The sequence below is a fragment of the Equus caballus genome, chromosome 11, assembly GCF_041296265.1.
Source record: "Equus caballus isolate H_3958 breed thoroughbred chromosome 11, TB-T2T, whole genome shotgun sequence".
NCBI lineage: Eukaryota > Metazoa > Chordata > Mammalia > Perissodactyla > Equidae > Equus > Equus caballus.
The window spans coordinates 46,357,224-46,369,820 of NC_091694.1; the positions used below are offsets into that span (position 1 = coordinate 46,357,224).

General features: G+C 38.6%; 1 protein-coding gene across 7 annotated transcripts in view; it reads left to right on the top strand.

Annotated features, from left to right (window-relative positions):
• The window catches only part of PAFAH1B1 (platelet activating factor acetylhydrolase 1b regulatory subunit 1), a 77,763-nt gene extending 68,451 nt beyond the window's left edge, over nt 1–9,312 (top strand). For all 7 annotated transcript variants that reach the window (XM_023653241.2, XM_023653242.2, XM_070227881.1 and 4 more), the window contains 4 exons: nt 438–666; nt 2,047–2,148; nt 4,355–4,511; nt 5,396–9,312. In XM_023653241.2, the coding sequence (XP_023509009.1) occupies nt 438–666; nt 2,047–2,148; nt 4,355–4,511; nt 5,396–5,469 (562 nt within the window). In that variant the 3' untranslated portion in view covers nt 5,470–9,312. The remainder of the gene's footprint in view (nt 1–437; nt 667–2,046; nt 2,149–4,354; nt 4,512–5,395) is intronic.
• The last annotated feature ends 3,285 nt before the right edge of the window (nt 9,313–12,597 follow it).

Below are 12,597 nucleotides of genomic sequence, written 5' to 3' on the forward strand. Positions count from 1 at the left end.
TGCTCCTATTAGGCTTACTTTGATTGTGCTTAGAATTACACATGATTGTTATAATAAAATCTTAACCTACTGGTTTTACCCAGAGTAGTAGAGCTTGCCTTTTTCCCAACATGCCTAGAAATATTTTTGTTAGGTTTATTGCGTGTATTTAGTTTTGAAAGATTTTATTTCTCTGTATGTTTTACCTTGTAGATTGTGTTGATTTGGTTAGCTTTTTAATGATACTTCCATCAGCTTATTTTTAACTGAGGTTTAATTTTCTAGCCTGTCCTCATCTTTTATTAACCAGGAATGTACATTTATTCTGTTGACTTGCATACAGTTTCTCTAACCTGGTGCCATTCTCTTTATTCCAGTGTGTAGCTAGTTTTGTATCACTTCTGGGAAGTGTCCCATTGATTGCCATTCATAATGTAAATTATTACTTATTTTGACAGCTACTGTGTGAAGACATTCACAGGACACAGAGAATGGGTACGTATGGTGCGGCCAAATCAGGATGGCACTCTGATAGCCAGCTGTTCCAATGACCAGACTGTGCGCGTATGGGTCGTAGCAACAAAGGAATGCAAGGCTGAGCTTCGAGAACATGAGCATGTGGTAGAATGCATTTCCTGGGCTCCAGAAAGCTCATATTCTTCCATCTCTGAAGCAACAGGATCTGAGGTACTGTGTGATTTACATGTCACTTCATGATTTTATTGCTAATATCTCAGAACCTTAGATAACTTTTTTAGGGCCATTAATACATTAAAAGTCTGCATCCCAGAATTCTGAATCTTGAAACGCTTTGCTCTTTCCACCTTGCAGATGTGTTTATATTTTTTAACCAGTGATTATTATTGCTGTCAGCTGATGATTGATGGGGACGGGGAGTCTCCTGAAGAGTGAAAGTAGTCATTTAAATTTATCAGAAATACCGGTGTTATAAGAGTCTACCAATGCAAAGTAAAACTTACAGGAGAGGTTAAACTTATCTTTTAGAAGAATAGCCTTCTTTAATGAACGTAGTTATTTTATTTATAAATTTATGGTGAAATGCAGTTCAGTATTTAAGTATTTGTTTTACCTTGAATATTTCTTAGGAAGGCCTGTGATATTATCCCTTGATCCTGAGAAGCACTGGCTGAGTCTGGAGTTTTATTGTGTTTCTTCATGATTCTTAATTTGTGCTCTTATGATTTTATTCTTTATGATTAATACCTTAAAAATAAATTATAGAATATTATTTCTGTGAAGAAGTTGTGTGAGCCAAAATTGACCACATTTCTTTTCTATAGAGAGCTTCTATCATGGGTTTGTTAAGATTACATTTTAATAAATGAAGGAGGAGAATCTTTTTCCCCCTAAACATTATTTTTCTAAACGAAATTGTATTGTAATCTCTTTTATTTTGGCTGGCTGACTGCATTTTTCAATTTTCAGGGTTTTTTTTTACTGCCCTCTGGTGGTGGTTACTTACCAATATGTCATAAATTTGGTTCTGGCTGGACTTTATATAAAGGCTGAATTAAATAGTTTTTAAATCCTTCTTGATTACACAAGTCTTGAGCAGTAAATTTATCATCCATTGGTGTTGTAGAACCTGAATATTAGCCTAAGTAGTGATTTTCTATTTTTATATTTGTTATCTCAGTCCTTCTGTATAGCCTAGGTATGTCAAAAGACTTGTGCATTTCAGTAGAGAGAAGCAAGATGAATAAGTCCTGGAGAACTAATGCACAGCATGGTGGTTATAGTTAACAATACCCTATTGTATACTTGAAATTTGCTAAGAGAGTAGATCTTAAGTGTTCTCACCACCAAGAAAGGGGTAGGGGTAGTTATGTGAGGTGATGAGTATGTTAAGTAGGATGATTTTGGTGACCATTTTGCAGTGTTTACGTATCTCAAAACACCAAGTTGTATGCCCTGTATATATATAATTTTTGTCACAAAATGCATTTTTACAAAATTGGAAATAAAGATCATTGCTAGGTAGAAGTCATTTGAAATCCTTACCTAACTTCTTGCATGGGAAACTTAGTTTTTATATGTTTTCTATAGACTAAAAAAAGTGGCAAACCTGGGCCATTCTTACTGTCTGGATCCAGAGACAAGACTATTAAGATGTGGGACGTCAGTACTGGCATGTGCCTTATGACCCTTGTAAGTTTGCATAATCTCACTGCTTCTTTCACCTGTTTACTATGTTTATATGCTATGTATATACACTATATATTTTGGGGCTAAATGCCTTGTGACATCTTATTAAATAATTTGAATTATTCTGGGCTTTAAAATAACTTCTTTGTAAGGATACTTTTTCTCTTAAACTTTTGTTGTTCCATTGTTACAGTGATATGACAGTTATTCCTATAGAATGTCATGTTATATAAAAGATCTACCAAGCCACAGTACTGGGAGGGGGATCCTAGCTCACTGTATGTTTAAAAATTATATAATATCTCCTATGGAGGGGAAACATTATTATTAAAGACTCATTCATTTTTGAAGCTGTTTGCTTCTCTATTTCACTATGTTTTATTTTAATATGAATGCTTTTAACTATTACCTGTTTGTTACCATTCTGAAATTAATGGTACTAGCTTTATGACTTGGAAATGTTTATTTTGTTTTCAGAGTACCTGGATTTCAGTATGAGGATATATAAATGATAATTCAAGGTTGTGGACATTCTTGTTTGCCTAAGCGAGTTCCAAGGGGATCTTTGGACATTAGTCCAGTAGCAGTTTTTGTAATTTGGTGTCCATGTTTGTTTTGGAGATTTCTTAGGTGCTCACCATACTTCGAAGTGATTGTCTCTCTGTAGGATATGACAGACGGACACTTGTGGAAGTGTCATCGAGAATTGATTAGGAAATTTGACTCTCCTCTAGTAGTCGTCTGAGCTGAGTTCAGACGTGCTGTGTTGCTTTTAGAAGAGAAGATCTGCATCTCACGTCAGAAAGCATGTGCTCTCCTCTTCCCTAACGTTCATTTCCCTGGAGGTTTCTGGCTCCTATTTATCGGTGGAAGGGGAGTGCTTGTTTCTGCTTTATTTTGGTGTGACCATGAGACATGCAATTTGACTTTTGTTGAGTCTTCTACCTCTAATGATTGGTGACTTTCTTAGGTCACTATAATAGAACAAAGTATTTTAAATAAGGGCAAAGGCAAAATAAACCAAGGCAAAGAATATGTTGCCTTGGTTGTCTGTCTTTTTAAAATTAAAATAGCTTTTTTTTTTTGGTTCTTTTAAAAAAGCAATATGGTTATTTACATTGTACAAAAATTTAGGAGTATACGGAAAAGCTAGAAAAATAAAATAAAAATCACCCTTAGATCATTCTAGCTTATCTAATAATACCTACCAAGTATATTTTTCTAAAGTAGAGCTGTCCAGTAGAACTTATGCGATGATGTTCTGTATCTGCACTATCCAGTATGGTAGTTATGAGCCACATGTGGCTATTGAGCCTTTGAAATGTGGCTAGTGAGATGGAAGAACTGAATTGTCGATTGTGTTTAATTTTAGTTTAAATAGTCACATGTGACTAATGGTTACCCAATAGGACTGTGCAGTTCTAAACAAGCCTTTTTCTTAAATTACTGTGTAGATGAATATAGTATCTTGTTAATAAAAATGGTATCGTACTGTATATACTGCTTTGCAGCACACTTTTAATTTAGACGGTATGTAACACTTGCTCATGTCATTAGATACTCTTCTTCACTGATTACATACAGTGCTTTCATGAATATCTTTGTTAACTAAATTTTTGGACACCCCCTTAATTATTTCTTAGGATAAATTGCAAGAAATGGAATTGGCTGGGACAAGGGATATGGATGGATGGATGGATGGATGATGTACAGTACATACCTGTATATCCTTCACCTAGAATTGTCTGTTAACATTTCCTTTCTGTGTGTGTGTTTTGCTGAACAATTTGAGAGTTACTTGTAGACATCATGGCTCTTGACCCCAGATATTTTAACATGTATCTCGTAAGAACAAGAGTTTTCTGGATAACCACAATAAAATCTCACAGTCAAGAAATTTAACATTAATACACTACATACTCAGATTTTCTCCAGTTATTCCAGTAGTGTCCTTTATAACTTTATTTTAGCTTCTAATCAGGAGCCGGTCACGTATCACACATTGCATTTACTGGTCATGTATTGTTAGTTTCCAGTTTCCCTTAATATAGAAGAATTACCTAGACTTTTTTTTTTCTGTCTTTTTTGACATTGACATTTTTGGTGCATGCAGTTTCGGTGTGCTTTGAGTAGTTACTTTATTATTTTCATAGATACTATTCAGACAGTTTATCCCTTTACTGAAGTCAAATACTTTTTTGTTTTTAAGGTGGGTCATGATAACTGGGTACGTGGAGTTCTGTTCCATTCTGGGGGGAAGTTTATTTTGAGTTGTGCTGATGACAAGACCCTACGTGTATGGGATTACAAGAACAAGAGATGCATGAAGACCCTGAATGCGCATGAACACTTTGTTACCTCCTTGGGTATGTATGAGTTATGAGGTTTCTGAGCAATTAAATTTTGGAGTGCCAGACATAACAAAGTTTTACATAACTACGTGGACTTTTCCAGGTAAGAAATGATGTGCTTTCAGGGCAGAATAGAGAAGACAGGTTAAAAATTTTGTGGATTCCTACCATTGTTTTAAATTCTCCTTTCCCTAACTCTCTCTCTCCATCATCAGCCTTATAATAAAAAAATTACTTTCTCCATTGCACAACATTGGTTTTGGAAACTAGAATTGTGAAGAGGATGCTTACTGACCACTCTGATGGGTAATTTTTCTCCCCTACTAGTGTGTAAGTTTCTCAAAGGAAATCTTACTCAACCTTTTTCCTCTGGCAGGTATATACTATTGTGTACTGGAAACTCAGGGAATTGTATTTAAGTTTAATGAACATCCTCAGTATCATCTGGACCTGAATGTAGAATTTAAGATAATGAATACAGTAAAATATAATACACTGGGTGTGATGGATCTAATGATAAAGATAAAACCTCAGTAGAATAGGGTTAATGCCTAACTCATAGGCTTGTTACAGGATTAAACATGAATATAAAGCGAGTGTTGAGTAAATGGATACATTTAGGCTGTCCTTGTTAGATTTGAATGTTTATTCAGCCTTAGTTGGGATGGAGGTATTCGGGGTATTTTTATTGAGGTGTTAATATAGGAGTGAATCATTAAGTCTCAGTTTCCCTGACCCAGTTGGTAAGCTTGATTTGATACCTTCTGAGGGTGGATGTGTGGGTGTGTATAGAAAAAAAATGGGTTTTCCTGGCACTTTGACTTGCTTATTTTGTGGCTTATTAAAAATTGTATTTGGCTCAATCTGATTTTAAAATAAACCTTTTCTTTTTGTTTCAGATTTCCATAAGACGGCCCCATATGTGGTTACTGGCAGTGTAGATCAAACAGTAAAGGTGTGGGAGTGCCGTTGATTGAGTCTCATTTGGCCCCTCCTCCCTTTTTTCCTCTGGATGCACTCTGATGATACCATGGTTACCCCATTGAGCTCTGTTTAAATAAATATTGTCCTTTCATGTAAATTATTCTGGATGTAGATTGAGCTTATTAAATGTTACACACAAAGTATTCATGCATGGTGAATCCAAATTGTATACTGTAAATTTACATACGTTGTCTAGAAGTACCATAGGGTTTAAAAACCTGGGCTGGCATTGGTCACACCAGGCCTAAGAAGGCAGAAGTTGAATAAATTGAAGTAGGGCACTAAACTGAATAGTTGACAGTGTCATTTTATGTTGGATTATTAATTCCTGTTTTTCTTTCTGCTATCTGTTGGTGCCTGACTTGATGGCCTCATGTGGGGGAAAGTGGTGGTTATTAGGGCTTTTTCTGAAATGTGTATCTATGTAACATCACTTAAGTGTGCTTAATAAATCTTCTTTAAGGATGTTAGATAATAAGGCTACAATTCAAAATCTTCTGAACCATCTATGTAATTAATGGGGATTACACATTGGAATTTTTGTCATGACACATTTGCCAAATTGATAGGATACATTTGTTTTGGCAGCCTATCAAGCAAAGGCTAGTGGTATATTTATGTAAGAAAATGACTGTAAATCTCAAATAAGAAAAATCTCAGCAGCTAATAGCAAATCATTTATTTCATTTGGGTCTTAATGCTTTGTAAACAGGTTGAAAAACACTGTAATACTCTAAGCTTCTATTTTCCACACTAGACACACTTCTAGTTGTATTCTCCATACTCTTAGACTGTATAGTGATGTGACTTCCAAGTAGAATTTAATCTTCCCATTGAGTGTGTCATGGTACAAATCACTATTTGTTTTTTGATGTTTTTTAGGGATGTGCAATGTGCATTACATAATGACAGAGAAATATGGAAAAGGTTATGTTTGCCCATTTTAAGGGAGTGGGAGAAATACAGCAGTTTGTTCAACATGAAATCTGTGTTTAACTTACAAGTTAAAAAAAAGACAGGGTTTAATGGACTGCGCATAACAATGTACTGTGTTTTCACCTTTTGGTTATATATAAATGTTTATAAGTATATGGGCCTATCTGTAAGTGGATAAGTCTGTATATGTATATCACACACATAGAACCTCCATGTCCTTGAGTCCTGGGTTTTTGAAGAAGTGCTAAAGCATACAAATAGAATAAATCGTGCTGTGTGGAATGCTGTGCTTTAGGGCAAACCTTTTTTGATCCTAACGCTTCTGAAAACTAGGTCTGGCTCTGGGAATTTTTCCCAGCTAAAGGAAATCACTTCCGTTATTCCCCCTGACGCCCCCCGCAATCTGGCTGTTCAGCATTTTATGCATCCCTGACATACTGTATATTGTGATCCAAAGTTTCTACAAGGAGGTTTGAGAGAATTTTTATCTGTGACTTTGGAAACAATATTCCATTGAAGATTATTAATAAATAACTCCATTGCTTAGCTAACCAACTTTTTTTAAGAAAGTCATTTGAAAAGTTAACAGAACAATGAAATAACAGACAGTTTAACAAAGAAACTTATTCTGAATTGCATTTTATTCATTTGTGTAATATGTGATTTTTTAAATGTCCATTTTAGTATTTAATGGAAATTTGGTTCCTGAAAAAGACAAAGGGTTAGAGTTAACGTCCTGTAGATACACACACAGAGAATAGGCCATGTATTCACTAGAAGCAGCTTTATGTCTAGCTTGTGTCTGTCTGTCTGTTTACTTGTTTGTTTTTAATAATTCCTGAGAGATGTCTCTGGAAGGAAAAGTGTTTTAAGAACTAATGGCTATTTTTGAGGACAAAAATTACAACTTAAGCTAATTCCTTAAATACGGTAGAAGAACTTTCAGGACAATATTGCCTCACAACCCTGCTCACATTGAGAAGTTTTTTTGTTTCCCCTCAGCTGTTCTGACTGGATTTTTCTAAAAATGCTATGGAAAATATCTTTGTTCTCGTTTGCTGCTATTTCCTGTCCTATTTTAAGGAATATAAATACATAGAAATGGTGCATCTTAACATTTGTTTGTACATGTATAAATGTCTTGTATTTTAATTCATTTTTAGCATGTAGCAACACGAATTGTTTAAGGGTAAGCCACAACATCTAGAAATCACTCATAGATATGAACAATAAAGGAAAAAATGGTACCAATTTAGGAGGAAACAAAGCTGCTGTCCGGTGGGTTTTTTCCCCTGCAGCATACAGTGACTTAAGTTGACAAAGGAGGAGAAACAATATTACTCTGTAAACAAAGTTATCCTTCCTCGGGAGAGTGCCACAGCCTGCTGCTTAGTTGAGTTACCAGACAGCCTCCTTTTAAGAAGCAGCGAACGTTGAATCTCAGGGATGGTCCTCAACTGGATCCAAATGTAATGAGCCCTGTTTGAATAATGAAGGGGGGTGGGGGAGAGTGATCCATCCACAGTCCGGACTCAGATTGGCGGAAGTTTCCTGCACTGTTGTTTGACACTGCCCTGTTGATGCCCTTTCTTCCTGTTTCTTCGTTTTCTCTGTCTGCTGTCTAACCCTGTGCCTTGCCTGGGATAAGTACAATGAGGAGGTTCCTGGTTTGGATTGTAAGTAGAGGAATTTATTAATTGGTTTAGAGGTTCACTGCTGCTTTGTCACTTTCTCAATCAGATTGGCCACTTATTTAAGAAATAAAAAGCTGGTAGAATTGCATCCTCAGATGACTGTTGACTTTTTGTGTGTGTGAAAACAGACATTCCAGTGCCGCCCTGATATAACGTGCCCAAGAAGTCCTAGCTGCACTCTGGAAAGTGCAAGCCACGGAAACTGGTTTAGACATCGCTTGGAGAATAGTTGCTTTTTGACATGGCATCTTGCACTTTAGGAGACTAAGACCGTCCTGTTTTGTCTACGTGTGGTGTGACCAATGGTGTGCCCAGAGCACTGCTCTCAAATCACTAGTGTTAGCAAGTTGTCCGGGCTGTGGAGCGCTCGTTTAGTCTTTGGAAGCTTTGGCTCTAGATCACCACGCCCAGTCTCCTTGCTGTCAGTGCCCTGCTCTCCTGTTTGCCTCTTTCTGTTTCTATGTGAACTTCCAGGTAATATCACTCATTAAATAGCTTTTTTTTTAAATTTATTAAAAAAAAAACTATTTAAAAGTAAAGGATATTTGTTTTGTTGACAGTGGTGGCTTGATAATCCTTAAGCAACTGAAGTTAAAATTGTTGAATTTGGAGGAAAAGGCACTTGAAATGGTTACTCTTTCTGTCCAGCTGTATATAAGTCCAATGTGTTAATTAATCTAGATGATGCAAAGAAGAATCTCCTGGTAGAGAAGCAACGTACAAAATCGGTGAAAAAGGTTATGGTTTTTTTTCAGTGGGGTGGGGGGAGGGCAAGCTGGATTTACAAGTCACGACTGGACTGAACTGGCCTTTTTATCTTTCCGCTGTATCATGTAAGTAGCTGCTTTCTCGTCCTGCCTGTCCTTCAGGCACCCCTAAAGCTCACTCTGAAGATGATAGAAACAAATACAAAATCTTCGAGTTAGAAGTTGATCCTGACACTGACGTGAAGGCAAGCATTGATTTCAGATGAACGTTGCAGAGGTGGTCATTGGAGAAGACAGTTCCCCAGATTGTAAGAGTTAACTGAAGATATTGACACAGTTTTAAAAAATCAGTAAAGGAATGTATATAATATTGCTCTTGTGTTTTACAGTAAGATTTGTTGCTCAGACTGTGTAAAACAAAATTTATTCATGTTTTCTGCATATTAAAAAATCTTATTGTACCAATTGGTAAACTATTAAATGCCTATAAAACTAGATGTGATTTTTTTTTTTTTTTTTTTTTTTGGTCTCCTTGTGCACAGATTTAAAACCTTTAAAGTTGAGTCCTAATAGGAAGTGGGGCTGTCTTCAGCACCAGTCATAGAGTAAAATCAAATTGGGGACAGGGCCTTGATGGAAGGCTTTTCTTTAGGCCAATGCCAGCACCACCTTTGCTGTCTGCTTCCTTCATCCTATTTGGAGGAAGGAGCTAGAAGAAGTGACCATAGGGGATCTTGGCGGTGGTGGGCTTATAGAGAGCCCACTAGGTCTGGCAGCTCCAGCCTGTCTTCTAAGGCCCCACCTTCCCCTCCAGTAGCCCTTTTTGGACAGTGACTCTACAGCCAGGAGTGACCTATTATAGCCTCCCTTACAAAGACCTGGCCCTCTTGTGGTCAGGGGCTAGAGATAAGGGTTCCTACCCACTTTGTTCTAGAGAATGAGCATCTTATCCTGCCCAGTGGTCTTGGATTCTTGAAGATTCTTGATAACTGTTTTACATTTTGGTTGAAATGTACCAAAAAAATCTTCACCCCAGAAGCCCCTAGCCGCCTCTGTGCTTTGCACGTTGGCTCTTTCATGTGTTTCATCCCTACACCACTGCGCAGCTCGTGTCCATAGTGTCTTCAGGGCACCTCCGAAGTCTCCAGCCTTGTTCAGTATAAAGGACGTGTTGAATGATGTGGCGACTCTTTTCTTATAGCCCAGTTGTTTTCCTGCCTCCTGCTGGGAGTAGCCTCTACCCCCAAACAAAATAGCCAAGAGCACCAAAGTAATTTGCTTCCAGTTACAATTCCCTGCATTTTGCAGCTTTTCCATTTCCTTGCAGGGCTCCTCTTTGCTCCCAGGCTAAGATCCAGATGATGGTGATCGCTTTCCCTAGGGGTGGAGTTCTAGCTTTAGTATCACTATCCTGAAATGCAGTTAGCTGTTCAAAACCTGTTGAGTAACTCACTGGTGTTAGACACATCAGGCTTCCTTCAGAGCTTCATGATTGTGTCTGTCCCTAGTGGAGATGATGGTTAGGCAAGTGGAAGACTTGGTGGAGATATAATGCTGCATCCTGGATGTGCCAGCTCTGTCCCTGTTTGGTCTTTGGTGAAAATTAGCTTGCATGCAGACTGACAGTTCTCAACTGCTGACGTACCACAGTCCTCTTGGAAGGTGATTCTCTGTTCCCCGGGGCTAGCAGCAGCAGCATCACCTGGGAACTCATTAGACATGCAAGTTCTTGGGCTCCAGTTCAGACCTACTGTATCGGAAACAGGGTGGGAACCAGCATATCTATTTTAGATTTGCCATCCAGACAACTCTGGCAGAGGCTCAAGTTTGAGAACCACTTATCTAAATGATCCAACTAACTTCTCGTCAAAGAAGAAATTTGGACAAAAGCCGCTGGTCCCTGGGCTTTTAAACCCGGATCTCTTTCCTCTTTCTTTGATATGTGGAGCTTGTCCTTACTGAATATTTTGTTCAGTCGTTCCCACTTGGTCACCAGCCCTCTTTCAATAAAAGTGGAGGTGGAGGGATTAGAGGAGGGAAAATTCCTGACAAAATGCCTGTTAGGTGCCAGTACCAACCTTTATTCTTAACACACTTTATTCTCACATATACCCCCTACAGGTGGATATTAGTGCATGTTTATGGACAGGAAAACAGGCTCACTTGAGAGGTTATATGTGAAAGGTATTAAGCTAATTAAAGGGTGAGCTGGGACTTTAACCGAAATGCACTTACTCTTTCCTTTATCAGGTTGTGCCTGTATAAAGCATTCTATTGGCTGTTTAAGTGTAAGGAAGACCCTCACCCCATCCCTGAGCACCTCCCTATCACCACGTCACACCCCACTGCTAACTGCATTGTGGGATGGCCATTAAGAATGGGGTGGAGGCTGGGAATGGCTAAGAAAGAATTAAGTTACCCACACTTGGCACTTAGGAAGGTTCTTCAATCATTCTATATGAAATGACTTGATTCTTAGGGTAATTGTGTCCTGAATTGTCTGCATTTCGGTGTCTGGTTTACTATCGATAGATTTGCCTGCTTAATGGGGGTATTTCACTTTCCATTTGAGGAGGGCTGCCTGTCCTCTGTAGGTGTCCTAATTATGCATGCTTTATTTGATTTGGTATTTTAGATCTGGAAGTAGGGGTGAGGAAATACTCGGGCCACATTAGGATACCTTATTCTCAGTTTCAGGATATATAGGAATTCCTCAAGGAAGTCTAACAGGTCTCTCAATACCCATATTTAGACTGGCACCATGGCCGAGCGGTTAAAGTTCCGCATGCTCTGCTTCATTGGCCTGGGTTCACAGGTTTGGATCCCAGGTGTGGACCTGGACCACTCATTAGCCATGCTGTGGAGGCATCCCACATACAAAGTGGAGGAAGACTGCCACATGTTAGCTCAGGGTGGGTGAATCTTCCTCACCAAAAAAAACCCCCGAAAATACTTAACATCTAACAATGACAATTTGAGGGCAGGTGTGGAGACACATGATTGAAGTTTGGTTCTAATAGTTCTTTTAAAAATATTTTCTGGGACCAGCCTGGTGGCACAGCAATTAAGTGTGCACGTTCCGTTTCGGCGGCCCGGGGTTCACTGGTTCAGATCCTGGATGTGGACATGGCACCGCGTGGCAAGCCATGCTGAGGCAGGCATCCCACATATAAAGTTGAGGAAGATGGGCACGGATGTTAGCTCAGGGCCAGTCTTCCTCAGCAAAAAGAGGAGGATTGGCAGCAGTTAGCTCAGGGCCAAGCTTCCTCAAAAAATAAAATTTCTAAGGTGTGAAAGTAATATGCATGTTAAAAGAAATTCTAACTTGGAAGAAGAGTGGAAAGTGAAAGACCAGCATAGGGTACAGGAAGACAGAGCTGGGTGTGGCTCACACGATTTAGCCTTAATTTCCATCTTGAGCAGTTGCCCATCCACACAGACCGTGACCATGACATGCTGGTTCTCACATTAACCCTTCCTGGATGCCACTGTTCACCCTTTTTAAAAAACTGAAATCTGTCAACTCAGAGAAGGCAAGGAGAAAGGGTGGATTTCACACCTAGAGCCTCTTGTTTATACAACAGCAGCCCCTTGTTATCCGGGTTGTCAAAACGGTATCTGACAGCACTAATACACTTAAGAGATCAACCATGAAAAATGGGCCTCTCAGGTGACTAGTAGGTTTTAAACCTAATCCTTTCTCAGCTTTACAAGATAAGTTCCAGAAGTGCTGTGAAACATGTGACTAGTGTTCACAGGATAAAGGCCGTAGGAAGGCAT